The sequence below is a fragment of the Hirsutella rhossiliensis genome, assembly GCF_020360975.1.
Source record: "Hirsutella rhossiliensis strain HR02 chromosome Unknown scaffold00001, whole genome shotgun sequence".
NCBI lineage: Eukaryota > Fungi > Ascomycota > Sordariomycetes > Hypocreales > Ophiocordycipitaceae > Hirsutella > Hirsutella rhossiliensis.
This window is the reverse complement of record NW_025408667.1, coordinates 4,014,180-4,041,003: the sequence shown is the minus strand read 5'-3', so window position 1 is coordinate 4,041,003 and position 26,824 is coordinate 4,014,180. Positions and strand designations below refer to the sequence as shown.

Here is a 26,824-nt window from a genome sequence, read left to right as displayed (position 1 = left end):
GGCCTGTATTACATCATTTATTGAATCGCCCGTCCCTCAGTCACGATGTAGCCCAGCCAGCAAGATCTTTTCTTTTACAACGGGGACGGCACAGGAGTTGAAGACCTGGCCAAATACAAGCCTGGCGGACTTCATCCCATCGTTCTCGGCGATGTCCTTCCAAAGCGTGGCAGTTGCATGAATGACGAGGCTAAGCAGCCAAGATATCGGATCGCGCAGAAGCTCGGATTTGGAGCATTCTCAACGGTTTGGCTAGCGCGTGACCTCGGCGAGGAGTAAGTCTTGACCTTTAATAACGCAAGCACTGGCTGGCAATCAGTAATCGTTTGACAGAAGATATGTTGCTCTCAAAGTCTGTCACGGATCTAACAAGCTCATTCAGAGCAATGAAACGAGAATTCTCTGTCAAATTCGTCAGACTGGACAAGGTAAGCCTGGTTATAATAATATTGTCGAAATATACGATGTCTTTACGATACGGAGCCCGAATGGATTCCATGGATGTCTGGTAACAGAAGTCGTTGTGCCCCTCGAAAATATGTCTATCCAACAGCAATTCCCGCCTCGGAAAGCGATTGAACAAGTATTGAGGGAGTTTCATTTTCTACACAACGAGGGGCTGGTGCATGGAGGTAAGGCTCAATCCAATGAACAAATCCTAAACGTGAGTAATTACAGAGGTGTATAGCTAACGGTTGGTGTGTAGACCCCAGTTATGCTAACTTTGGTATCGCAATACCACAGTTACAGCAGTTTGATGCAAAGACGATAGCAGATTACTTCGCAGACCCTGCTGTTATAACAGTGGTGCCGCGTGATCCATCGTTTCCAAGAGACTCGATACCAAGTTACGTTGCCGAAAGTGTCTCGTTAGGATCATTCATTCTAGATAAGCAGGACTTATCGTGGGGTCGATTTGCGGAGTAATTTCGGGAAATCGTATGCGATTACATATCTACCATCTGATAAGTGCCCGGCGCCGCGCACGCGAATATCTCCACGGCCAGCAGCCCAATCGAGGCCATTCCGGGGCCTGGGGGACTAATCCACTCCGGCGGCGCGTTTGGTCGAGGAGCACTCCGTATAGGCTACTGTCCGTCGAGATATTTGCGTTGCAGCGCCGCGAATGGGTAATGGGGGGGCTAGGCTCGGCTACAGGAACTGCGAGATAGTAATGCACTGATCCTACGGCCTTTGATCCTCAAAAATATGTCTAGTTACATGGATATAAATATGTATAAAGACTCTACGAGGCGGCTGGCTTACGTCGACGAGGGCGGTCCGCTTTCCCAGCCGGGTCCTCCGCCCCGACGGCCCTGACCTCGAGTTGGACCTGGTCGGGCCTGGACCTGGGTCATCGGGCACGGGGTCCCTACCTGTACCCGTATCTGGCCCTGGCCCTGGCCCCGATCCTGGCCCCGCCGTCGGCGCTGTTTGAGCTCGTCGACGAGTCGGTTCAAGCTTCGGCCGGCGCGTAACAGCTCTAGCTCTGCAACGGCCGCCTCCTTGCATTTGCCGGACGCCATACGGGCCAACAGCTCGTCCCAGATCACCTTCGGGCGACAGAACTGCACTCTGACCCCGTTCCCCGGCGCCAGCGGCTTCCCACGTCTCTTCCAGCTCCCGTACGGCCTTCTGACCTGCAAACCCTTCCTCCACTCCTTCCAGACGTCCCCACCGTAAAGACCCTTGCCAGGGCTGTGACGATAGGCATGCCTGGTACCAGAGGCTCTGGGGCGGGGGCGGGGCCGGGCCGGGCTGTATTGAGATTCAAGGTAGGTACTGTTGACGGGGCCGGGGCCGGGGCTGGGGCCAGCGCCTCTGCTGACCCGGCTCCGAAGTAGCCGGTAAAGGTGATAGGGACCTTGCCTTGGAGGAGGGCATCGAGGCCGCCCTGAATCCCGTCCAGCCGGGCCTCAAGCCGGATGGCGAGCCGCTGACTATTCTGTAACAGGGCCTCCCGCGTGCTCTCTATGACGCCGCTTAGTTCCGGCAGCGCGCGTCGTACGAGCAGGCTTACCGGCTCCATAGCCCCTACCGCGGTGGACCGCACGGCGACGGCGAACTCGTCCCACTCGGGCCCGCCAAAGGGGCGTAGGCGAAGAACGGTAGCGACGGGTAGCGGAGCTGTAGGACGGCCAGGTCCTGCAGAAGTACTATACGCAGGCGCCGCATAAGCAAGGAAGCCGTCAGCGGCTGGGTCGTCGTCGTCGAGACCGCCTTCTGCCCAGCATTGCCGGCGCGCGCGCGCCTCAAAGCGGGTTCCACTCCTCGATCCACGGCCACAGCTGCTTTTGTAAGACGTACGGGGTTCGTGAGCCGCACGCGCGAGTAGTCCCCGGGGAGGCCGAGAAGCCGGCGACGATACGCATGAACTGCCGCGGTAGGTGCGTAAGATATGCCTGGCAGAGCACGCTCTGGTTCCAGCGGCCGGCCTGCGAGATCTGGGCGAGCGACGTGCCATGGGTCTCCGCGTCCTGGGCGCCCACCCTGCGCGGGAGGTGCGTCTTCTTCGACGCGATAAGGCCGGCAGCGCCGAAGATACGCCAGGTCTCTTGTAGCTGCGTCGGGTACGAGAGCTCCTGCTCGCGGTCCCGCCCGACGAGGACCTTGATCCGATACCAGTCCTGACGGCGCCGGAAGGACGGGGTTCGCCGGCGACGTGCCAGCGCCAAAGAAGAGCTGTGCTAGGGCCCCTTGCGTACAGAATAAGGGGTCCTTGTGCCGGAGCGCGCCCATAAACTCCTTGCTCGCCGTCTTATTTAGCTTGCCGTCCCGTAAAAGGCTTACCAGGCAACCACAGGGGGTCGGGCCCTCCGAAGGCGGATAGTCGAGTAGGGATAGGTCTGCAAGCTCCATCTTGCGCCGGTTCTCCCCGTAAGAGGTAGTAGTGGCCGAGAGGAGGTCGACTCGCGTACGGAGGTTTTGCGGCGTATACGCGGCGCCAGTGAGAAGGAGATCCTGGATCCGAAGCCATTCATCGGGGAGGTAGCCGGCCTGGATCCCGTCGCTTCCGCGGTCTTTAAAGGAGGCGCGGTCGTGCTTCCCCCGCTGGCGGCCCCGTTGCTCAAGGAATCCTCGTACGGCGGCGCCCCGGGGATTCTCCGTATTCGCGTTGCCGTGAGCCACCTGGAGCCTCCATAGCTCGATAACGGCCGCGATATAGGCGTCGATAGTGCCCCTCGTAAGCAAAGACCCTTCGGTAAGGTCTACTGCAGCCGTCGCGAGGCCTGTGGGTGGCACGTAGCCCTCGCGGTCGTCAGCGAGCAGCTCGGCGGCCTCGGCCAGGGGACCTCAAAGCTTCGGCCAGGCTTTCGGCCTCTGCCATGGCCGCGGCCTCGAGCTGCTCCTGTTCGCGCTGTTGCCGTACCTGTACGGCCTCGCCGTTGCCGTTGCCCCTAATCTTACCCCGCGCGCGGCTTCTTCTTCTGCGGCGGCACAACGCGTCGTAACAGGATATCCTCTTTGAGCCACGCCGCCAGCTTGTCCGGCGTTACGAGCTCGCCGTCGGGCCAGCTATAGAGCGAGCCGTCTGCTGCAGCCCGAGGCGTATGGCACCAGGCCTATACGCATTTGTCTGTTAGCCGCCTAGGGGGCCGTACGTGACAGGGATCGAAGTGGAGGACCGGCCGGGGGACGCGCCTTCCACTCCCGCTGCTTCGCCGCGTAACTCCGCGTCGTGTTCGCCGGCTGTTCGTCCTTCTTCGCCTGGATGCCCGCCCTCCGGGCGGCACGGGCGCGCTCGTCAGCTGCCGTGTACGAGTCGTCCGCGGCCATCTCGGTCGATCGGGCAACCTTCCTACGGGGCGAATGTCTGGGCTGGGTTGGCCGGAAACCCGATAAGTCGGGTGGGAACTTATCAAATGCACTTATCAGGCGTCCTGCACACGATTTCACGGGCGGCGTTTTGCGGGCGATAAGTGGTCACGTGGTCTAAGTGAATTACGACGCAATTGCGGGCACCACCGATAAGCACTGTTTTCCCCCAAGCGAGGAAATCTGTTCCAAGATCTTGGATTTTGGAAGAGGTAGGCCAATATCCCTCTCGCGTTACGCTGCCAGGTTACTAACAGGTCCGTGCCTCATTAGCCTTCTGGACAGATAAAATTGCCGGAGACCTATTAGGTGCTGCCCCTCCCACGATTCGGCCGCCCGAGGTCTATATGCATATACTATCCGATGGAAAATCGGATCCGTCTGGAGCAAAGAAGCAGACATCTGGGCAATTGGGTGTATAGTAAGTTATTCCTTCGAACACCACGCCAGACATGTATTAAGTGGGTTGGACAGGCATACCAGCTCAAGACAGGATGCCAACTCCTGTTAGTGCAAGGCGATTTCCAATATCAGTTTTACCAAGCTTTGCGGCTCGGTGGGGCACCACCGAGGGACTGGTCCAAGTTTTGGGACTTGACGACGTTCTGCGCGAGTACCAAGAGCTGGAGACAGCCGGTGTTACCCTTCTTCGATACGGACCAGGCCTGGGAGTCTCGTCGACCAAAAAGCGACTCTGGGAGTGAGGTGTTTCTCGATCTCATTCGAAGGATGGTTACGACAGAGCCTACGAGACGAAGTCAGATCGCCCAGCTCCTTGACCATCCATTTTTCTCCCAAAGTAGTCTTACACAGTAGATGGATCAATAAGTCGCGAACTGCCATATCAACTATGATGATAGGGGCAGTGAAGGTCATGAGTTAGGGGTTGTGCTGGGCGGTGAGGTGACTCAGGCAGGCCGTCGATTAAACTTCAGTCTGCTGCGGCACAATGGAATCGATGCCATAAGTCCTTTGATTCCTCTCTAACGGCACCACCATGACTGACTCAGTTGCTAGTCAAGAAATACTTCTTGCCTGATACAATAGGAAACTCTGCCCCTTTGCTGTCAGTCATCTATCCTGCCTGTGTTACTGATTGTTTGTCAAGTCGTCGGTCTCAAGAAGGTGGGGCAGCACTTCCGTCCCCAGCTCCCGTAGGGAACAGGTGAAAGAGCGAGAGAAAAAACGCTTGACACATCTCAGTCCTTAATCACTATTACAGCTGATATTATGGCTAGAACTATGGTAGCGCCCCAAGATGTCGACATTCAAGGTATTTGCCAGCCTTTTTCGCTCCTGCCTTTGGATCGGGCGGGACGTGCCCAACTTATTCTAAAAGACTCTGATCTCAGGAGAAGTCTCCGGCGATAAATGCGGTTGGCTGCTTCTGGTTATGATGCCGCCTCTGGAGAGAAACCACTCCCGCCACCCATCACACGAATTCGATGTGAAAACCATTGATTGGAAACTATTGTAGCGCATAAGCTGCGGCCAATGGCACAGCTCGCAGTGTGGGACGACTCGGGCTTCTCCCCGCGATATGGATCTTCTACTTCGCTGACAATATGGTTGTCAAAAACACGGCCCGGGCAGAGGCGGTTATGAACTCTCAATTTCTATTGCTATGCTGCCAATTCTAGGTCGGAAACTCGGTATGGGGATGGAGTATATCCCGCGGCTCCTGGTAGGCCCGCTTGTCTGGGAGCCGTCAAGGTCTATTCCAAGGCGTGCGGGTGCTGAGACCACATACGGACCCTACATGGCCGCCTTATGCCCCTGTTCCAATTTGAGTGAGGCGATGCTGGGTGTTGGGTAGATATTGAAGACTTGACTCGATAAATATGCTTCCTGCAGCCGGCAAGATGCGCCAGACCCAGCGCCTACTTGCAGGATGCACGAGCCCGTCTTACCAACCGACCTCTGGCAAGATGTGCCAGACCAAGCGCTTACTTGCAGGGTGCACAAATTCGTCTTACCGACCGGCCTCCGCCTAACAAGTGGACGGGGCACAAGCCATTGGTACTGCAAGTTGGTGATATTGCATGTGATTTACACGGATATTATGACCGCGGTTGGTTTCTATGTTTCGTTTGATGCACCTGAGTATGCGGGCGTGCTATAACGTCTTGTCTTATATGTACAATGGCGACGCGCCTTCATGGTCCCCTGTGTGAGTAGCCGCCATGTTATCCTCTTGGTTGACGAATCATCTATCGCGGAATACTTTTAGTTCGTTCCATGAAACACCGTGGCATAAATGCAATGGCGGCGGGGGTTTTATGATGCCGTGGAAGCGCGTCTGCAAAGGACTTATAGACAGGGATCAACTCTGGCAACCATAGGGAGGACAAAGGCGGACGGATCACCCGCGGGCGAGCTGCGCCCCAGCGGGTTGAATGCGAGGCCGTCAATTGAGCGGCCCAGTTTGAAGAACCTCAAGCGAGCCGGGCAATGACCGAAGGCGTGCAGGGGTAGGCGACAGAGAGGCAGCCAGGGCATGTGCGTAGCTCGTTGAAGCTAGAGGTTCCCAAGAATTCCTGAATAGGAAGGTTACGATGCAATATAGTACGACGGTTAATAACCTGGCAAGTCTCACAACAAGAAACTTCTGAAGCCGCGCCACGACCACATTTCCAATAGAACCCGAGCAGCGCCTCGGCTACCAGGTGGCCAGGCATGGCTGTAATGACGCATCATGTATTAAATCCTTTCATATATTTCACAACAGGGAGAATGCCGATGAGCCACCCTGACGACCCGCCCTTACGTACAATGCGCGCCTCGTCTCCTCAAACCCCTCTTTCGCGGCCGGACCGGGGTCCCGGCTGAAGCAGTCGTCCCCGCTGGTTTCTTCGTCACGGCCACTCTCCCCGCCTTTTTTTTCGTCACAGCAGAGGAGTTGTCCCGCCCAGGCTCCTTCCTCGGACGCCCCCGCCCTCGTTGGACAAGAGGTTCAGGCTCCGTAAGGACCGGAGGACGCGCAGGGATGGGCCTTGGCTTGGTACGTGGAGTATCCCGCGCAGGAGGCTGTGGGGCGGCGGGCCTTGTGGCCTGTGGAATTGTCCTGGTCTTGGGCCTTTTGTTTGGCGCCGCTTGCGCAGGCGGTAGCTCGGCGGGACGTTTCATGGCTGCAATCCTGGCGCTACGGCGAGGCGGCAGGGAGGGGGACTGCGGGTCCTGGGCCCTGCCTGCCCCGCGTCGTGGTCTGCCCCGGCCCCGGCGTCGTGGCTTCTGAGGGGGAGGACTGGCGGAAGTGTTTTGTTGCGGCTGTGACGAAGTTTCTTGGAATTCTGGTGGCCCCTCGACGTGCTCTTGTGGCAATGGCGTCGTCGGTCTGAAGAGAGCCCATCCGGGAGGCGATGACGCCGGGAGTGCAGATTGAGACCTTGGGGAAGGAGTCTGGTCCTCGGCAGGGTCCGGCTGCTGCTGTCCAGGAAAGAAGGGCGGGAAGTCTCCCGAGAATATGGCCCAGAACTTCTTGGGCTGTTCGGACCTCGGCAGCTCAATGGTCTCTAGAGCATCAGTTTCCGAGGGGGTCAAGTCCATTGTGTCGAGCGGGTTGTCCTCAGTGTTGTTGGTTGGCTCGAAGGCCGTGATATCCTCGGGTTCTGGGGAAGGAGACTCATGCCGCCATTTCCACGAGGTAAGTCTTTGAGTGCTGTCAAACTCGTTTCTCCAGTCGCCGCGGTCTCTCCACCACCCGTTCACACGCTGGATACTCATCTCGTCAACCTGATGTCTTTGGGCAGTGGGGAGGCGGCGCCGGCACTTTAGGGACTCCTCGTTTAGTTCGAGCTGGAATACAAACCAAGGTCTGGTCACGATGAAAGAGTCGGCTTGAGACGCGTCCATGCCGTGTTCCAAGTGAGAGCGTGGAGGTACAGGTACGCTCTCGCCGCGACGAAGGTTCTGGCGCTGGCGTAGAGCACGGTCAACGAGCTCCTCCCCATCACTCTTTTTCCAGGGGCCGGACTGTCGCCACCACCAGTTCCACGTGCTGATGAGGTCCTTGGGCTCCAGGCTACGGCCGGGAAACCCCCAGGCAGGATTCCAGATGCCGAGTTTCTCCCAGCGATGCCTGACGTTGCGACGAACGATGACGCCAAATCGCTCTCTGCCCTTCTTTCCGCTGAATATCACGTTTCTAGACCGGTAGTAGTCTAGCCGTTTAGCCTCGATTTGGCACTCCTTGTAATAGACCTTGCCAGGATGCAAGATGTCTGCCATGAATTGGGCCATCCAATCTCGTTCTTGATCGGTGATTGGTGGGTCTAGGATTGCGTCGATTTCGTCGGATGACAAGAGCGGAGTGTCGTCTGGCTCTGACGAGTCAGTCGACGATGCGTAGGGCGGAGGATCATCGCGCTCGAAGCGTCTGAGCGACCGGCGGTGCAGGTCTTCGTTGGCAGCAAGAGCCTCGATGGCGGGGATCGCTTGGTATCGAAGAGCATCGCGGATCTGGGCGCCGTCAAAGAATGGAGGCATGGCTCTGGCACCGAGGATGCAGCTTGGTTTGGAGGAAGAAAAGGAGGCGGAGGGACGAGGTGTCTGTCGAGCTTTGGTTGGAGGGCGACCACAGGCCAGCCACGGGATTATTAGTCACGTCGCCCCTTCCTTCTCTCGGACAAAGAATCAGGCCATTAGACAAAAAAGGAAGCTCGCCTGCTCGACCAATGAGGAGAGACATCCGGGCCGCAGCCGCAGGCCGCAGGCCGATGATTATCTGGCCAATCGGCCGCATATGCGCATCTTCTCGGGCGCTACGGGCCCGGGTCCTGGCGTCCAATGGCTACGCGCCCGTTGACTCAGCCGCGACTTGGGCTGGGCGAGACGTCTGGCGGCCTTCACTGTGTTATAACTTAAAAAGGGTTCTCAACTTCTCAGATGGCATCCAGTCCAGGCTGTTCTTCATGATACCTAGCTTTGCATCCAGTCTCAGTTTTTATTTTGAATTTTATTTCCAAAATCACATCTTGGCCTGGTCGTTGCCATGCCTCCAAATCCCCATCCGGAGACACTCTTCCACCTCAAGCCCACGAACCAGACTGCCCGCGATGCTCTGCTTCACCCAGACAACCAACGCTTCATCTCAAGCTTCAATGGACGCTCGGCCGGCCTCGAAGTTGGCTTTCATGTTCCGTCCAAGCCTGGGGGTCATGTCATCACCCGACTTGGGCGAGATGCTGATCTGATCCTGCGACAGGTCACGTCCCGACAGCCCATGTCTGCCACTCATGTCGCTTTCGAGATCAACCCGGCTACACAGCATGTGCTTCTATCTGTCCGATCGAAACGCCTTACGTCGGTCACTTTTCAAATTCCCGATAACGACGACGCAGAGACTATCACTGGCGGAGGTGTTATCCTCTACGGGCAAAACTATGAAATTCGCATTGCATCCTACGAATTCTCGCTAGTCTGGCGGCCAATATCCGAACACTACCTTAAGCGCCTCACCGTGCAGGGTTTCCAGTCATCTCTTCAACGAGTGCAGGGTTTGAGGTCGCGTGACCGGCCAACTGAGGTCGATGGTTCTGAGGCGCTATCGTGGCATATTACTAGGTTCAACACGGCAAAACTCCCTCTTTTCCAGGATATGGAGAAGCTTCGTGTGGCGAGGGCGTCGGGAGCCTTTGGCAAGGTGTTTGAAGCCGTCGACCGCTCCTCCGGCTATCTTTTTGCCATCAAAGTTGTCGACCTTGCCTCCAACCAGTACCTCGATATCGAGGCCGCTCGAGCTGTTCTCCATAGAGAGATCAAAATCATGGAGAGGTTGAATCACGTCAGTTACTTTTCTCCCCAGCCTAGTATTTCCTGTGACTTACATTGACTTTACTTCCAGGACCATATCATCGAGTATCTAGGCCATCAACTCTTCCATACTCCACACCCCGAGATATTCATGCCTCTGCGTGATGGGACCCTGACATCCCTCGTCAAATCACCCGACCTAAGGATCACCCACGAAAATCTTGGCACAATCGCCCTCCAACAAATGCTTTGTGCCCTTGATTACCTTGCAAATGAGAATATCGTCCACCGGGACATCAAGCCGGATAACATTCTCTATTCTAAGCAAGGCGATAACTATTACCATTTTCAGTTGGCCGACTTTGGACTCGCCCATCACTGCATGCTAGCTAAGACCATATGTGGTACTGGCTACTACCAAGCACCTGAGCTTCACCCTCAATTCTCCAATGTTTACGCCGGCCAGAGTCCTAAGCTAGACATCTGGTCCCTCTTTGCGAGCATCGTTGCAGTCCAGTCGGCCTTCCAGGATTTCCCCCCCAAATCCAGCGACTACCACGTTGTTTTGCGCGTGCTCGAGAAAAAATGTCACTTGTCATCCAAGCTGGAGCCTATGGGGAGGCTTGATCCAAATCACCGGGCATCGGCCGCGCAGATGCTCATGCACTTCTTCGGCGGCGAGGGCTTGACGACACCCAGGTCGCGAGTCCCTCCCATTGCGCCCTATGCCGAGCCAAGGCCGGCCCCAGGCAACCGTCTGCCAACGAGGGATGACGACCGCAGAACTCTCCGGCCGGCGGCGTCACCTACCCCCCCGTTGGTTGTCTATCCGCCACGCAGGCACGCGCGGCGGAGTGGTCAACCTACCCGTACGCCGAGTCGGGAGCCGCAGCTTGCCACGCCACGGTCGCCACATAGACGCGAGGCGAAGGCTGCCCACAGGCGCGCAGCAAGAATTTCTGATGCCCGGGAGGACGCTGTCGACAGGTACGGTCGCGAGCGAAGGCCACGGTCCTAGCCAAGGCCGCCAGCTCTTGAGACGCCACCGGAAACCGTTTACCGCCTTCCTGGCACGTTTGTAGACTCGACTACGGAGAGACAATGCGCTTATTGGGCGCTGGGTGAGCGGTGCATCCCGTGACGGTGCAGTCCAGCTTGCATCGAGCCACCCTGCATTGCGTACACGGATGGCGATGGGAGGATGGCAATGGGAATTGATGTACAACACACTTGACGCCTCATGACAAGTACAAGGCTCAAGACAACATCGGACGTCTGGATTGATGGAGGAATCATGTTGGAGGATATCAGGGCTTTGTTGATGCGGCAAGACATGTATCTCGGATGGTTAAGGACGGAAACTAGGTAGTCTAGCAGTTCTATTTTTCCTAAGCATATCAATTGCACATCTCTGCTTTGAGAACAGGAGGGGACCAGGAACATCGTGCCGCCTTGGCGTGGCGGTCGCACGGCGTTTTCGATGGGTACGGTCTAGTCGGCATGTCATGGAGACAGTTTGTGGTAACAACTAATTTAACGAGAGGCCGGTTCCAGGGTCGCGCCCGAAGAGCGGGTAGGCCATAATTAGCGCCCGCTCTGTACTCAAACTTAAGTTAGGAAGTCGGTGGCCGATGGATCTTATATACACAGAGTGGATATCAGTTACCGATCCTCTCTATATTTAGTTCGCGGGAATCTCCTCCATCTCCATTGCGGACCAGTAACCCCTCCATACTTTGCCATGCCATCCTTTTGGCGCATCAGTGTCAGTGGTGTTACGTTTAGATCTCACCAAGCGAGCGAGATGGCGACCAGTATATGGGCACTGTCAGGACAACGGCCTATAATACGCGTTAGTAACACCTCTATCGGGGGTGCCCTCATTTTGCATGGTGTAGCGGTATTTTACCAGCTTAACAGGCACCTATACACCCAGGCGCCCAAACTAGTTAGCGATCCTCCACCGTACTACAGACCCTTTAGGCTTTTAATAGATATTAAACTCTGCTTATCTGTACCATTTCCCACGGTCCACGTCAACCACATGCCGACAAGATGCATGGGCAGCGGTTACGCAAAGATTGATTGACTGAGGCTCTAGTCTGTACTAAATAATACATTGCACTCCCAGGCATGCATTACGCGCTGGCAGAAAAGACCATACGTATTAGATTTGATTGGTCGGATCCGGCTGCACTGGATTTACGAAAATCGAGTTTTTGTAAATTCATTTTTGGCATGATGATATGATCGTATCGTAACCTGGGCTATATCTTTAACCGGCTACTGCAGAATTCTCCCGTACGGGAGCCAGAACCTAGGCGCCTCTTAAACATGTAGATAGTTCTCAATCGTTGGCATCGGGCAAGCTGCAGGTCGATCCAGCACGGACGGCGAGACTCGGCTCGTTATACCTACGACAGATCACGTTACGGGTTGGCCCAACGAGGAAACTCGGCCGCAGTACTTTATGACCTTACTGGAGCGTCAACGGGACAACTAGGCTCGGCATTTCCGAAAAACTACAGTCGCGGTATAAGTATAATGAAGAAACTGCCTTCGTGTCGAGATCTACTATAAGCCGCGCGGAGCATTAAAAAGCTTTCAGGAATATTCATCTTCAACCTTAAACATCTGAATATGTCCATCTCAGCCTCCGAGTATAGCGACCTCGTTATTACCATAACGTCATCGTACGATGCCGTCTTGTTCGATCGTGGCACTGGCGCTACGAGATACGCCGGCTTCTGGAATCCCAAGTCACAAGGGCTTCTGCGACCCCTGGGCAGCGTTGGCGTTGAAAGCTATGATGATATCAACGGCAATCGTCGGTCACTCCTGGTTGAGTCCAATCTCCATCATAGCCGAAAGCCGGCCGTGGCCTCCCCTACAGGCCATACCCAGATCTGGGACGAGCAAAGGAGCCCGTCTCCTTCTGGCGACCTGTGCCGCCCAAGGGCTACATCTCGCTAGGCGACATTGCGCACAAGGGCTGGAATGAGCCCGATGTTTATAGGATCTGGTGCCTACGTGACGACCTCGCTGTCCGCGGGAGCCACGCCCCCCGGCGCTTCTGGGATACGAGCAAGTCAAAGGCTAAGGAAATGTCCGTCTGGGAGGTCCAACCTATCTTGCACAGTTCTAGAGTGACTGGCCAGGACTCGAGCTCCAAGATCGCCTTCGCCCTCGGTAACTTCTGCAACGTCGAAGGCTACTCGCCTCCTGACGCGAGCCTCGCCAACGTTGTCGTGCTGCCGGTCGAGAGCCTTATAAACACGAAGTAGAGGTTGGTCACGTCCCCTTTCGGGTGGTGAAAGCTCGATGCTTCGTAGCCTGCAACTAGACGAGTTGCTGGGATCAGGTCGCTCACTTATTAGCAGGCAGCAGTCACACATTCATTATATTGCCTAACAGGCAGTGGTCGGTGTTGGTAGCAGGCCGTTTCTAGCACTGGGATCGCTCGATATAAAAACTCAACTTCCTACCCGCGTTTACATTGAAAATCCACGAGTCCTCATCATGACAATGATGCAATATTATATGAGCGACTGTTTGTGTACTATCTAAGCAGCGGTATCTGTGTGTAATGATTGTGTTTCAAAGGCTTCAAACGAGCGTCTTGCGGTCTACATACAGTTTCTCCTAACCACCGGTCGTCTGAACAAGCTGGCTAGGAGCCCTTGTACCGGGCGCACCTACACGCGCGGCACCCAGACGGCCTCTTCCTGATGTTCTTCTCCTTGAAGGCGCACCGGCCCTTGCTGCTGGGCCGGCACTGCTGGGCCGGGATGCACGTGGCAGCGGCGCAGCCGGTCTGGCCACGCCTATTGGTCACATAGCAGGCGCTGCGCGCGGCCTGGGCACCCCCGGCGAGTGCGTCGAGCACCGAGTCCGGCTCGCCGGCGTCGGGCTCCTCAAAGGGGGCGGCGGCGTCGGCTGCGACTTGTGGGAGCTGGCGTCAGTGCAGTCACAGCCACCCACGGCTCACCACAGGGCATGCAACAACGTACCGTCACGCTGCTGCAGCGGAGCAACAGAGCCCTCGTCGGGCGGAGAGGGGACGGCCAGGGAGACGGGGGCCACGGCGAGGACGACGAGGCCAAGGACGACGCTGCGGAGGGAGGGCATGTTGTTGGCGGTTGCGAGTGGATGGATGGACGGCTTTGGCCCTCGTCGACTGCCATGGCCGTCCAAGGCCGCCGTTATATGCCGCTCTGCCCGCCGCCCGCGGACACGCTCGGCGTGCCGAGTGTCATGATTGCATACAAGGTGTGTAGCATGCGTCGTCTTGTCCTCGCCGACGGCTTACAAGGAGTGTAGGAGGCTTCAGCGATGGCGGGCCAACGGCAGAGGGCGAGGCCAACAGATTGACAGATTGACAGTGACAGCACCCGAGTAGGCAGTCGCCGGTGGCTGCATCAGCTGACTGCTCCTGCTCGGACTCCTGCTTCGCCATCTCCGCGGCCTTTGCTTCCGCTCCTTTCTCCGCCTTTTCTTCTTCCCTGCCTCTGAAGACCACCCACGACAGCCCCCCCCCCCAAACGCCGCTCGCGGCTCCAGCATCGCCGAGCAGACAGCGCTATCATGGAGCGCGGGTTCCCGCTCTTCGCGCAGCTCCCGCCCGAGATCCGCCAGCACGTCTGGCGCCTCGCCCTCGCCCAGCGCTGGGCCGTCACCAGCCTCAAGCGCCACCGCGGCCGTGTCAGGCTCGTCGGCGCCGTGCCGCGTGCCGTGCCGCAGTCCTGTCGCGAGGCCCGCGCCGTCATGCAGGCCTCGTGCGCGCACGTCGACGGGCTCGGCTGGCTCGACTTTGCCCGCCACCTCTTCTTCTTCCGCGACGCCCGCGCCGACCGCGGCCTGATGATGCAGCAGCACGTCGACGTGCTGGCCCGCGTCCAGCACATGGTGCTCAACCCGCGCGACTGGCCCCAGCTCTGGCACTCGCTCGCCCAGGTCAAGACGCGCTGCCCGTCGCTGCGCTCCCTGGTCCTCGTCGGCCCCTGGTTCGAGCCCCCCGCTGCCGCCGCCTCGTACGCCGACATCGATCAGGCCCCCTGGGAGGACTGGTCCCCGCTGTTCCGCGGCTCGCCCACCGAGCTCGACGTCGCTCCGCTGCTCGACGCCCTCGAGCACGGCCGCGCCGCCAACGCCGCCTGGATGGCCGCCTACGCAGCCCGCCTGGACCGTGCCGCGCGCCTCTTGCCCGACGGCGTCGACGAGATCGAAAACGTCTACTCCCGCACCCGGGCCGCCCTGCGCGAGCTGGAAGAAACCCTGCGGGCCTTCCCCAACGCGACACCAAGCCTGTACATACGCATAAGGGGCGACCTGTCTTGCCCCTCAAGCGCCCCTCCTTCCTAGGCAAAAGGAAACAAGCGACGCGGAGAAGCAGGTCTCGTCTGGTCTGTTGCCCCTGGCCGCCACCCTGCCCGACCTAAGGGCCAGGCTTATTGCCGCTGGCAGCATGGCGTCGGTGTCATGACCGATCTTGTCGAGCTCGGGTCCACCAGCGGGAGGGCGGCGTGGCTTTCCCGTTGTCAATGCATTGAGGATCGAGGAACGAAGTGAGGAGGGATCTACTATGCCTCGTCATTTGCCCAGAAATGCTTGCACGCTCTACCTAGTACAATCGAGTCATTCCCTTGTGTGTAGACATGCGTCTTGCGTCTTCTCGGCTCGCTTTGAGGCTTCTCATCCGCACCTGGTCTCGAAGACTGTCTGGCTCCTTACTAACCCTTGCCTGCTTTTCAGTGCATCTTCTTTTGGCTTGTCTATCTTCGGTTTTTGGTTGGCGGTCGGTCTAGCTCGTTCTTCGGTCAAGACGGCTTCTCGGGCGGCCATGTAGCATTTCGAATTGACGTGCAACCGTGGTCAAATTTGCATCTTGGGTTTGCCCAAGACGATTCTTGGTCTTTTGCACATGAGCTTTAAGAAGCCTAGCCTCTTTGCAACGCATTTTAGTAACAGTGTTTCAGTAGGCGAGTAGAAGAAATTGTGAAAAGTAGCTAGGGTGGCTTATGGCGCCTGATTCAAGGAACTAAAGCCAAGGTTTTGCTGGCTCTGCGTATGAACGAAGTGCATGGTAGGCTGCTGAAAGGCCACTTCTTGAGCAACGGGAGAGTTTATATACCCGGAAACCTACGCACCGCCCGCCAATGCAGCCAAGACTCACCCATCACCGACTTAATGGGAGATTTGTCACTTGCATAATATGCCATGGTCTGGGAGAATCAAGACTCGGATTGTGTATTGGGCAGCTTTAAATTCTCAGGGAGCCTTCGTTGCTAGGAATCTCTCGTTCGAAATTATCGAGTCTTTGGCCTTGTGCTTCTCCTGCAGCAAAGCTATTGCGAGTTTGCCTGGTCGTTCCACCGTTCCTGCATTGACGATGTCAAGGACACTGATGTCGACCCCCAGCGTTCGGCGCCCCCAGTTGCGAATTTCAACGCTTACCAAAGAGTCAATGCCCATGGAAGCAAGACTCCGGGTGATATCCAAGTTCTCCTCCGGTTGCAGCAAGAAGCCGCATAGGGTGCGAGCAATCTCCCACGTAACAAGCTTTATGCTGGCCTCGTCGGACAGAACGCCCGGGGTTCCCTCGGCCATGCTGAGGAAATCCTGCAGGCGTCTGTTGCCGGCGTCGGAGCTCACGACAGTGGTTGACTCGACCTGCCGATATAAACTCATGCGAATGTCGCGCTTCCAAGGGACGCGGTTGCTAGGCTCGCACAATGGCCGGCACGACCTCAAACCAATGGTTACCTGACTCGGATTGCTGGATCCGCCGTGGTGCCCGGCTGATGCCTTGTGCCAGGGCAGGCCACGTTCGACGCTGGTCCCCATTGCATCGAGCAGCTCCTGCTCTTGAAGCGTATGGGCACCCATGAGACGTAGCTGCTTCAGAACAGCAGGATTTTGGCTGACGTATCCAACTCCCTCCATGACTCCAATGTCAATGACAGAGCAAGGCAAGTCGAGGCTGTGGCGATATTGTGCAAAAGAATGGAGGAACGTGTTGGCGGACGCGTAGTTCGCCTGGCCGGGTTGGCCCCAGACAGCGGCCACGGAGCTGAAGAGAACAAAAAAGTCCAGCTTGGTGCCCAGAAGCGCCCGATGGAGATTCCACGTTCCCTTGACCTTGGGGTTCTGCACGCTACCCCAAGCATCATGACCTAGCTGCTGAAAAGGGCAGTCCTACGGTTCAAGGTTCAGTAATTTATATTAGCAAACAGATATTAGCCGCCTACCAGAGGTTGACATACTATTAGCACCATGGCCATTTGCAAAACACCGCCAATGCCTATCGGCGCAGCTTACACAGCTCGCTCAACATCCTCCTTGTCGGCCACGCTCCCCGTAGCAGCTTCCACGTGGCAGCCCTGTGACTCTAGTTCGCGGAAGAATGCGCAGTCGTCGGCAGATCTGCCTGCGGAGCGAGACAAGAACATAAAGTTTCTGGCGCCGCGTTCCACCAACTATGTCGTGATGGCTTTTCCCAGGCCGCCAAGCCCCCCCCCCACGAGGAGCAAGGTTGATGTACTGGAGAGGGTAGGGCCTCGCCGTAGCTTGGTGCAAGGAAGTTTTCTCGCTTCTCCTGAAAGTCTGATGAGTACCTTGCCAAGATGTAATCCATTCTGCATGTAGCGGAATGCCTCGGCCACCTGGCTGGCCTGGAGGACGCGAATAGGCTGGATCGGCTTGATGATGCCCTGCTTATGGTAGGAGACGCACTGCTCCATCAACCTAATAAACCCAAGTTGAATATGTGCACTCTCTGAGTGTTCGGTGTCGGCGTCCAGCGTTATACAGGCACACTTACTCTTGAACCTGGGCAGGATTGTCCTGTCGCAGGCCAGCCAAGCCAATGCCATGGAATGTCCGGTTCTCGTTGAACGGGTTGAGCGCCAAAGCCCCGTGGCCAAGAATGTCACACTTGCCAATCTCCATCATGCTGCCGCACCTCGCAACACACTGCCACAGGCGTGCAGAAGCTCGCCCGACAGTGAGTTGAGCACTAAGTCGACACCACGACCACCTGTTGCCCGCATGACTGCAGGGAGGAAAGAGGCGTCACGGGAGTGAAAGATGCGCTCCCGTGCAAGGCCAAAGCTGTTGATCAGATATTGAACCTTTTCATCGTTGCCTACCGTGACGTAGATCTACAGAAGCGTTAGAATATGCCAAGGCGTGTGATATACGGAGTTACTACCTCTGCCTCGGGTGCGGTGCATAGCTCAAGGGCGGCCAGCCCAGCTCCTCCACAAGCAGAATGAACCAGAATCGACTGATTTATTGTTAGCCTTTGGCCGTTGCCTTGGCTTGTCTCAACTGACCTGTCCCTTCTTGAGCCGACCTAGGTTAATGACGGCATGGATATCAGTTGCGTAGACAATGGGCAAGGTAGCAGCCTCTTCAAGGCTCAGACCGTCCGGAGTACGAGTCACCAAGTTGCCGGGCACCACCTTGCGCGTAGAAAGGCAGCCAATGTCCATGGCCATGACTTGATCACCGACTTTAACTTGGGACCTTCGACAATTCCCATTGTCATGAGGATATCCTATAGAGACATCAGGCACTATCCTATGTAGGGAGGTGATTTCGTGCGAGCACATACGCGAAAGTTGAGCCCTGCGTAGCAAAATCTAGGCTTCTACTAGAGAGCACAGGTTTAGATAGATAGCATACACCGAAGTAGTTGAGACCCAGATGACGCAACCTATCGTACCAAAAGGTTTCTGGCAGCATCCGCGGAAAGGGCGTTATGACTTCCTCCCGTGGTGGACGCTCTACGGCAGCCTTTCCCTGAGCGACGCAATGCTGAGCTCAATATGTCCCGGAGAAAGAAGACACTGAGATGTCGTACCAGGAGGAATTCTCACTGTTGTATAGCCGCGCAGGCCTCATGGTTGTCATGATCTCAATCGTGTTTGACTCCCCCAATATCATGGCAGACCTAACGACCAAGTTTTGTAATGTGTATGCTTTAGAGTCCGTTACTTGTCGAATCGCCTCACCCATCATAGCCATGTATCTGGCGCAGGGAAACACCACGTTATCCCCAATCTTATGGTCCTGTAGCCATGGAACATCAAGGACATTGAGCGCATTTCCCCATGCTGGTTCCGTATCACTTCCGTGTAGGCACCTGGAGCCGAGCAGCTCATTGTGAGGATATCTTTTGAATCTCCAGGCCTGTGTGATGCGCTTCTCACTCCAATTCTCCGAACCGTGGTCTCAGGGGTATTTAGGTAGGTCTGTCAGAACAGGCGTCTCCGGGTTGATGTAGGAAAGGTCGATTGGATAACCATGTGTGAGCAGCTGGCGCACAACCCGAAGTGCTGATTCCACTGCATCGCTTCCCCTCACCAAGGTTGGGACGTAGTTGGGTCTTTTGTCCGTCTTGGCCCGGAAGATCTCACGGAGGGGACCTTGCAAAGCTGAATGTGGCTCAATTTCCAAGAAGATGGCCCCGGGTGCAAGTTCGTCCAAAATTCCTTGAACGGTGGTGTTGAAGGGGACTGGAGACTCGAGGTTGTCTCTCCAGTATTTCGGGCCAAATTGAAACTCGGACGCCACACGCTCGCCGGTCACAGTAGAAAAGAGCGGAACGGTGGCTTCCTTCCCGGATACGTGAAGTTCCAGCAATCGCTCGTACATGTCCCCAATGTCAAGTATGTGGTCTAGAGTGTCAAGTATCGCGGATCAGCGGTTGTTACCAGAGAGTGGGTAGAAAGTGAGTGCAGAACTCACGAGAGTGGTATGCCATGTCAACGCGTTATCGCCGGGTGAAAATGGACGGGTCTTTCGACTTGATTAAGCCGAGAGTCCTGTCAACGGCTTCTGCATCTCCCGAGAGTGTCACGCTTTTTGGGCTATTCTCGCATGCCACCATCACCCATCCCCGTCATACTGGGAGGATAGATGGGATTTTCCTGCCCTGGCTAGTTGTTAAATACAGCAGTCCATCACAGCCATCAGAATCTACTATAACAATAGCCAGAGGATCTTCTGATACATTAGCGCCGATATTCTAGGCGATATCATATGTAGTTCCCTAGGCAGTATGAACTTGGCTAGCTAGCTACTATAGGTTAATTATAAGCATTACTCTAACACCTTGAGTAAGAAAGAACATATTGGATAGGTTGCTAGCATTATCGCTTGGCGCCTGCCCTACACTGTTGCCCTAATTCTTTGCCTCTACCTATATTGCTAGGGCGCCAAGGTGCTTATAAATGTACCCGTTGATCTTGGTGTGGGGCCACAGCAGCCCAACTAAGTGTCTTCGCCACTTAGTTGGCCCAAAAAATCCGGCACAGCCCAAAAAATCCGGCACAGCAGGGTCCTCAATTTGGGGTGCAAAATCAAGGGAAATTCTACGCTTCGCTTCATGGTGCCGTCAATGCGACTTCAAATAGCTAAAATATACATGTGATCAATAGCTGCGGATCACCTAAAGACGCAAGTAACAACGAAAAGTGAAAAATCACGTCTTTGGGCCTATTTAGGAGCTGCCGCCTTCCAGTCGAAGAGATAGGAAGACCGCGTTTGTGAGTCCAAATAGACGTATTATGTAGTAATTTCGCCTGTTGTGCGTCTCTGAGAGCTATTTTATCCATACCTGTGTTCCTGGAGCGTCTGCTGTATCTTGTTGGACGATCGGGTGCGCGGTCGAGGGCATGGTGTATCGACTACCGCTTCAACCGCTGCTAACGGCGGCGATGAGGTATATTCTCTTGCGTGTCGAGTAAATTGTCCTCGTCTTCATCGTCGGCGCCATCCTCACTATGTTTGTCAAGATCGAGGCCTGTGAAATAGACGGTATCGTCACTGCCGGGCAACGACGACATATCTGTAAGTGGGCGAGGTCGGGTCGCTGCGCGCCCTGACATCTCTGGCGGAGTTATTTCTCTTCGTGGTATCATAGAAAAGGATTCCTTGGATGGCTCTTTGAGCTCCCGCATGAGGGTATCGCAACTTTGCTCCAGAGTGTAGAACTCAACGTCTCGTCCCGTAAACTCTAGCCAGGGCTTAAAGTTCAATGTCTTGACTCTGCCATTGACTAACTGCTTCTTCCCGACTTTATAGTCTTCTCGGATCTTCTGCATCTCTCCACGAACTCGTTTAAGATGCATCCTTATCTCCTGGCGCGTTTGAAGCCGGGTTTGCTTTGCCTGGAGCTCCTCATACTCCCGGGTGATGTCGGCCATGCTGGAGCTCGTGATAAACTCTCCGCGCGGCCTGACAATCTTGCCTCTCTTCATTCGATTCGCATACGCCTGGGTTCGGCTATTCTTATCGCTGACTATGCCCTGGGAATGTGACGCCATCGCGATAGACTCGGTGTTCACTTTCGCAAGAACCCGCAAGTTTTCTCGTGATGGCGAGCTCATGAGGGGCCCATACCGTTGCCGGATATCATTGAGGGCATCCGCGGCGACTTGGAAACGCGTCTCCGAGGGTAGGAGCGAGGCGTATGCAGGATTGATCGGCTGCTGTTGTCGTAGCTGCTCGTGGAGGATCTTGGTGATCACCGGCGCTGGGTCGACAGGAAAGAGGCCTGTTTTTCAAATGCCGCCATAATGTTATGCCGCGTGAAGCCAGCCTCATATACGTCCTGAAAAGCTGTGAGGAAGTTGACCCGCGAAAATGATATGTTGCCTTCTGCGAGCGACTTCCGAAGCGCTTTCTGATGTGCTGACTTTAGTGGCTGGAATACCCCAACATCAAGCGGCTGCATGAGGTGGGTGGAATGTGGAGGAAAATAGCAATGATGATATCAAACTTGATACAATACTCAGCAAAGTCAAGGGTGGTATGCCCTGTAAAGCCATCCACAACAAGCAATCGGTAGATCTTCTCGTCGTCAGGCCGTTGGTTTGGCGGCGCCTCCACGCGACTCATCCCCATGTTGGGGCGCCGAAGATGCTCGTCACAGCCGAACCACTCTTCCAGCGAATTTCCTGACTGTTTTGCTTGCGCTGACGATGCCCAAGACCAGCAGTTGAAATGCCTTGCCCACTCAAGGTGTATCTCTGCGTTGGAAAAGCCAGTTGGCGACTGGGCAAACCGTACGCCTGTCATGATGTCGATGCCGGCCCAGTTGGTGGTAGGGTAATGTTGGAAAACAAGCCAGGGTGGAAGAGAGTCCCCCACTGCGTTAACTGAGGCAATTACCGTGCAGGATTCTCGGTTTGCTGGGTCTAAAACTCGGGGCCGGGTGCTCTTGACTCTAGTGGTGCGCGTGATGAGAACTTGGATGCGTTCTCGCAGGCACCCAATGCGTATTCCGGCCTCGTCTTCATTCCAGATCTCTGAACTGCCAATACGGTAGCTGGTGATGATTTCTCGAAGCTTTGAGTAGAAAAATTCGACTTCTTCTACCCCGTGGGCTTCAAAGGACTTCCGGGCTCGTTCAACTGCTTTGAGATACGTCTTCGCGATCGCAGGATGACTTCCACGCCAATTGTCAAGCCAACTTGACGAGACCGGGCGGGCATTGGGATCTCGACGCATTCTTATTGCATTTGCAACAGCTTCAAGTTGCTCTCTCGTGGCGGGCATGCCGGTGCGTTCCATCCACTGTACATACGCAACCAGGGCGTCGTCTTCGTCCTCCGTCAGCGCCAATGGACGCCCTGGAGCACGGGAAAAGGGTTTCTTATGAAATTAATGGCTCTCTGTACGGATGAGCTCTTCACATTGTAACGGATGGCCGCATCTCGCACGGAAAGAGGCGTTCTTTTTGGTGTTGTTGAGCGACGAACATCGGCTCTGGGGTCGCGACGAGACGCCAGAACGGCTTTTGCTGCCTCCAGGGTAGCCATGTTATCTGTCATAATGTATTCCGGCAAAAAGATACGTAAATAAAGTCAAGTTGCGCGAGAAAACGCGGTTGAGATGCATAGGGTTGACGTTTTGGAGGTGGGCTGCTGTGCCGGATTTTTTGGGCTGTGCCGGATTTTTTGGGCCAACTAAGTGGCGAAGACACTTAGTTGGGCTGCTGTGGCCCCACACCAAGATCAACGGGTAGATACTACCCGAGCATTCGCGTGTACAACGTTGTTTCAACCCCTGCACGAGAATGAGGAATAAGCGGCAGGGGGGGCCAACCAACACTGCATTTCCTGCAAGACCTCGGAATGGCCCTGATCAATTGTGAACAGAAGGGCTGCGGTAGTCGAGCCCAGCCAGGGCAAGCAACACGATATCCTAGCGTTCCCTTGAGAGTCGTCTTTCTGTTTTGATTGTTAAGGTGGTCATGTCTTTGAGGATATCTCGCCAGTCGCAAGCAATTATAGATCTGACCGTTTTGGTGGTCGCCCTGCATTGCACAAAATTCCACAGCAACTTGAAGATCCGTATCATCTGAGCATTGAGAGAGAATGTTTGCATCAGTACAAGCATTGGGGTTGCTTCTAGTCGTCGTCATTGGACTGTTGCATCTGCGGCGACTGACCAGCCTCGCCCACAAGCAAGACAAGGACGACACCAGAATTTTGAAGACGCAACCCGTGTTTGGTATTCGCGAAGAGAGATTTCGCTGGGTCCGAGCTCGGTTGAGATCGTTCACTGAGACAAGTAAATGGGCGTTTGAAGGATATGAAAAGGTCAGGCTGGTGCCGCCAATGCCGGGCCTATTTCCCAACTCTCCCCCTCCCTTCTCCTTTGAAGTGTTTATGTCTTGCGCCTGTACAAATATGAGCATCTATTCTAACAAGAAATGCATAAATCTAGTACTGCAAAGTCAATCTGCCGTTCGCCATACCGTCGCTGGAGCATGGCCTGACCGTGGTGATCCCGCCACAGCAGATCAAGAAGGTCTATGGCCTGTCCGAGAGCGTGCTGGACGTGAAGCAAGTCCAGCACGAGAACATGCAGCTGCGCTGGACGTTTCCGGATCCGCACCTACACGCGGAGCAACTTCATATCACGGTTGTGCGGAATCAGCTAACGCAGAACATCCCCATACTTGCGCCACGAGTTGCTGCCGAGATCGAATTTGGATTTGAGCGTAGCTGGGGTTACGACGGCGAGTGGAATGAGGTAAGGACCTGGAGCTCGGCGCTGCGTATCATCGCGGGCGCCGCCAATGGCGCCTTCTGTGGCCTTCCGCTCTGTAGGTCTTGCCGCAGTCATGGTTCACCGGCGTATGTTGACATGGCTTGACAGGTCGAGATGTGGTATTTCTGGACCGCTTGAGGGACCACGCCATGAGCCTCTTTGGGGGCGCGATTGCTATGAGCTGCCTGCCCTCGGCGCTCCAGCGCGTGTTCGGGCCTATACTCATGATAGTGTCCCGCTTCATGGCAGAGCGAGTGATGAAGAGAAGCCGGCCGATTGTGAGAGAGAGGCTGGAAAATACCGCCAGGCTCAAGGCCGATCCCGACCACGAGTGGACACCTCCGGCAAGAAGCCCCCCCTACTCTTCTCCTTTCATCCTGCAGAAAGCAAAATCATTGGCGGCTGACTTACCCACGTACAGCAAGACGCTCTCCAATGGATCATTGATGAGTGCTACGCCAGCCCAAACCGGGAGCAACTGGACCTCGGGCGCGTCTGCGAGCGCCTCCTGATCGCCAACGACATATCACTCTTGACGACGGCGTTTACTGCGCAGAACTTTATTCTCGACCTTTACAGCTCGGACCCTGCTCGAGGATACGTCGATGCGCTGCGCGAGGAATGCGCAGACGTGCTTCGAGAGTCGGGGGGCAAATGGACGCCGGACGCGGTGGAGAATCTACGGCTTGTCGACGCTGCAATTCGAGAGTCGATGAGAATTTCGCCGTTGGGATCAGTCCTGCTACCCAGAAAGGTACGGTTTCTCATAGCGTGTCGCAAACCGCCCTTGTGACGTTGTTTGCACCGAGTATTCTCTTGGCTACAAAACAGTCAGTCCCATACTCATGCCACGTACCCCAATAGGTCTTGGACCCTGACGGCATCGTCATCGGCGGCTGGAGCGTCCCTGTGCCCAGAGGCACTCGTATAGTCGTTCCGGTTGAGCCAATCCACTACGACGCAAAAGCATACCCCGAAGCGCACCTCTACAACCCGTTTCGCTTCGTGCAGCCCGCCGACAACGATAACAACGAAGTCGTGACATGGGAGAAGAAACAGTCGTTTAAGGTCAAGTCGACGGTGACGCTCGATGAGAGCTTCCTGGCCTTTGGCGTCCCTGGCAGGAACGCGTGCCCAGGGCGCTTCTTTGCACTGCTCGAGCTTAAGATTTTTGTCGCCAACCTGCTGCTCAACTACGAGGTCGAGTACCTCAAGTCCAGACCAAAGCCGGTTCACATGATGTGGGTCAAGTATCCGTCAGACGCAAATATACGAATCCGGAGAAGGGCGGGACGTTGAAGGTGGCATGGCAGCATGGGTCTCTGCATGTCTCGATGCGGTGTGCTGATCTCGGGAGTTTGAACGGGAGGATGTTGAACGGGGCGTTCCACAAACTGTGTAAAGAGGCACTGTGACGGTACAAGTGCACGAACAAGGTCGAGTGCGACTTGGGTAAAGTGATTGTCTACAAGAGAGAAAGAGGTTCCTAAGGAAGACTCTGACTTTCGCTATTTACATGAATAAAAGCGGGACCTTTCATAAAGTATGAAAGTCACATGATCGTTCCCTCACACATGGGCCTCCTTTACTCCATCGCTTCTGATTCTTCCACGTCTTGCTGAGCCTGTAGGCGAGCATTTTGCGCTTCTTGTTTCGTCGGTCTGGGTTTGTTTTGTTGTGCTTCTCGAACTCTTTGATGGCGATGTGAGCGTTGACGACGTTGTGTAGTGGTTCCCATGTTGCCTGCTCAAGGTCGAAGCCTCTCCATAGTATATGGTACTGGAAGCCTTTCTGTTTTGTGCGTTTCGAGTCCAGTATTTCTTCAATCGCCCAGAGTTTCTCCCCCTTTGCATCTAGCGTTATTGGTGGGGGCGGTGTGTTGTATTGGCCGGGGAGCGGGTCGTTTGGTGACGGTCGCAGGAGGTTGGTGTGAAATGAATTGTGAATTGAGTCTAGTTCATGTGGCAACTTCAGTTGGTAGGAGTGAGGTTGAGCACGCGCTCGATTCGAAAGGGCCAATGAACTTGTGATCTAGTTTTGGGATGGGTCGGGCTGAATCAATGTTGCGTGTGCTAAGTAGCACCATGTCTCCAACTCGGTAAGCTGGCGCCGGTGATCTATTTGCGTTGGCGAACTGCTCTTGTGAGGCTTGAGCTGAGAGCAGGTTTGTCCGAAGTAGATCAGTGATTTCTTGCATCTTGGCGACAAATTCGTTCCCCTCGTTGCAGCGTTCTGCCAGGTCTTTGGATGCCGCGAGTGGTATTGCGCGAGGGGACCAAAGCTCATTCGGGGTGATAGCCTGTGTTCGCAAAAATGGGGACATTCCCGTTGAATCGCTGACAACGTTACGGGCTGCGAATTCGGCCAATGGGAGCCACTCGTCCCAGTCGTCCTGAGCAAAGCTAACATATTGGCGAAGGTATTGTTCGAGAAATGAGTTAGCGTTTTCCGTCTGGCCGTCAGTTTCGGGGTGATATGCTGTAGAAAGGCTGATATTGATCCGTAGACGGTGGCAAACCGCTTTCCAGAATTCCGAGACAAACAGTGGTCCTCTATCAGACACGATTGAATCCGGTAGTCCATGGAGTTTCCAGACATCTCGTACGAAGAGTGTTGCCAAGTCATGTGTTTTCATGTCGGTCTTGCAGGGCGTGAAATGTCTGTCCTTTGACAGCCTATCGACTACCACCATGATTGCGTTGAATCCACGAGCTGTGCGCTGAATTGGGCCAATGAAGTCAACGGATAAGTCTCTCCATCTTTGCAAGGGAATTGGGAGCGGTTTCAATGTCCCCTGGTACCGCAACTGGGAGGTTTTGTTCCTCAGACATCCGTGGCAATTGCGTGTGAATTGTTTCGTATCGGCGCTAAGCTTTGGCCACCAATAAGAGCGTGAAATGAGTTCGTATAGCTTGTTTTTCCCGGGGTGGCCTGATTCGACGCTGTCATGGGCGAGTTGAGTGAGAAGGGTCCGTAGTTCGCCTGCGGGTACGTATAGCCTCTCTCGGAAATATAATCGGCCTTCGTTTATCATGCATTCCGATAGAAACTTCCTTTGAGTGGGGAATTCCATGGGGTTTGAGCATCTCGTCCCTGATTTTCATCCACCATTCGTCCTCCTCATAGCCCTTGTCTAGAAGTCTTGTGATTTTGTGGTTGATTGGTTCTGGCTGAATTTCGTCAAGAATGGCGG

At 55.3% G+C, this 26,824-nt stretch overlaps 10 protein-coding genes across 10 annotated transcripts; 4 read left to right on the top strand and 6 right to left on the bottom strand.

Annotated features, from left to right (window-relative positions):
- Window positions 1-2,252: 2,252 nt before the first annotated feature.
- HRG_00513 (centromere DNA-binding protein complex CBF3 subunit) lies at window positions 2,253-3,777 on the bottom strand (the record flags this gene model as incomplete). The annotated part of the gene is made up of 4 exons (XM_044858984.1): window positions 2,253-2,627; window positions 2,791-3,181; window positions 3,409-3,563; window positions 3,643-3,777. 4 exons carry the CDS (start codon window positions 3,775-3,777, stop codon window positions 2,253-2,255), a joined length of 1,056 nt encoding a protein of 351 aa, XP_044725384.1.
- A 2,992-nt stretch (window positions 3,778-6,769) lies between these two features.
- HRG_00512 (uncharacterized protein) lies at window positions 6,770-8,301 on the bottom strand (the record flags this gene model as incomplete). The annotated part of the gene is made up of 2 exons (XM_044858983.1): window positions 6,770-6,867; window positions 6,963-8,301. The coding sequence occupies 2 exons, from the start codon at window positions 8,299-8,301 to the stop codon at window positions 6,770-6,772; spliced, it is 1,437 nt and encodes a 478-aa protein (XP_044725383.1).
- A 505-nt stretch (window positions 8,302-8,806) lies between these two features.
- On the top strand, window positions 8,807-10,485 carry HRG_00511 (kinase; the record flags this gene model as incomplete). Its single annotated transcript, XM_044858982.1, has 4 exons — window positions 8,807-9,598; window positions 9,659-10,154; window positions 10,223-10,266; window positions 10,351-10,485. The coding sequence occupies 4 exons, from the start codon at window positions 8,807-8,809 to the stop codon at window positions 10,483-10,485; spliced, it is 1,467 nt and encodes a 488-aa protein (XP_044725382.1).
- A 1,722-nt stretch (window positions 10,486-12,207) lies between these two features.
- Window positions 12,208-12,851, top strand: HRG_00510 (vacuolar protein sorting-associated protein 62 domain-containing protein; the record flags this gene model as incomplete). The annotated part of the gene is made up of 2 exons (XM_044858981.1): window positions 12,208-12,398; window positions 12,461-12,851. 2 exons carry the CDS (start codon window positions 12,208-12,210, stop codon window positions 12,849-12,851), a joined length of 582 nt encoding a protein of 193 aa, XP_044725381.1.
- A 386-nt stretch (window positions 12,852-13,237) lies between these two features.
- On the bottom strand, window positions 13,238-13,695 carry HRG_00509 (uncharacterized protein; the record flags this gene model as incomplete). The annotated part of the gene is made up of 2 exons (XM_044858980.1): window positions 13,238-13,503; window positions 13,578-13,695. The coding sequence occupies 2 exons, from the start codon at window positions 13,693-13,695 to the stop codon at window positions 13,238-13,240; spliced, it is 384 nt and encodes a 127-aa protein (XP_044725380.1).
- Window positions 13,696-14,151: 456 nt separating this feature from the next.
- HRG_00508 (uncharacterized protein) lies at window positions 14,152-15,049 on the top strand (the record flags this gene model as incomplete). Its single annotated transcript, XM_044858979.1, has 2 exons — window positions 14,152-14,873; window positions 14,929-15,049. 2 exons carry the CDS (start codon window positions 14,152-14,154, stop codon window positions 15,047-15,049), a joined length of 843 nt encoding a protein of 280 aa, XP_044725379.1.
- Window positions 15,050-15,911: 862 nt separating this feature from the next.
- On the bottom strand, window positions 15,912-18,065 carry HRG_00507 (KR domain-containing protein; the record flags this gene model as incomplete). Its single annotated transcript, XM_044858978.1, has 8 exons — window positions 15,912-15,944; window positions 16,021-16,761; window positions 16,830-16,867; window positions 17,108-17,310; window positions 17,387-17,538; window positions 17,715-17,726; window positions 17,777-17,851; window positions 17,901-18,065. 8 exons carry the CDS (start codon window positions 18,063-18,065, stop codon window positions 15,912-15,914), a joined length of 1,419 nt encoding a protein of 472 aa, XP_044725378.1.
- Window positions 18,066-18,801: 736 nt separating this feature from the next.
- HRG_00506 (acyl transferase domain-containing protein) lies at window positions 18,802-19,333 on the bottom strand (the record flags this gene model as incomplete). The annotated part of the gene is made up of 2 exons (XM_044858977.1): window positions 18,802-19,247; window positions 19,318-19,333. The coding sequence occupies 2 exons, from the start codon at window positions 19,331-19,333 to the stop codon at window positions 18,802-18,804; spliced, it is 462 nt and encodes a 153-aa protein (XP_044725377.1).
- A 3,619-nt stretch (window positions 19,334-22,952) lies between these two features.
- HRG_00505 (cytochrome p450 domain-containing protein) lies at window positions 22,953-24,930 on the top strand (the record flags this gene model as incomplete). Its single annotated transcript, XM_044858976.1, has 5 exons — window positions 22,953-23,177; window positions 23,305-23,686; window positions 23,740-23,975; window positions 24,053-24,385; window positions 24,496-24,930. The coding sequence occupies 5 exons, from the start codon at window positions 22,953-22,955 to the stop codon at window positions 24,928-24,930; spliced, it is 1,611 nt and encodes a 536-aa protein (XP_044725376.1).
- A 658-nt stretch (window positions 24,931-25,588) lies between these two features.
- Window positions 25,589-26,266, bottom strand: HRG_00504 (integrase core domain-containing protein; the record flags this gene model as incomplete). Its single annotated transcript, XM_044858975.1, has 1 exon — window positions 25,589-26,266. One exon carries the CDS (start codon window positions 26,264-26,266, stop codon window positions 25,589-25,591), a length of 678 nt encoding a protein of 225 aa, XP_044725375.1.
- Between the last annotated feature and the right edge of the window lie 558 nt (window positions 26,267-26,824).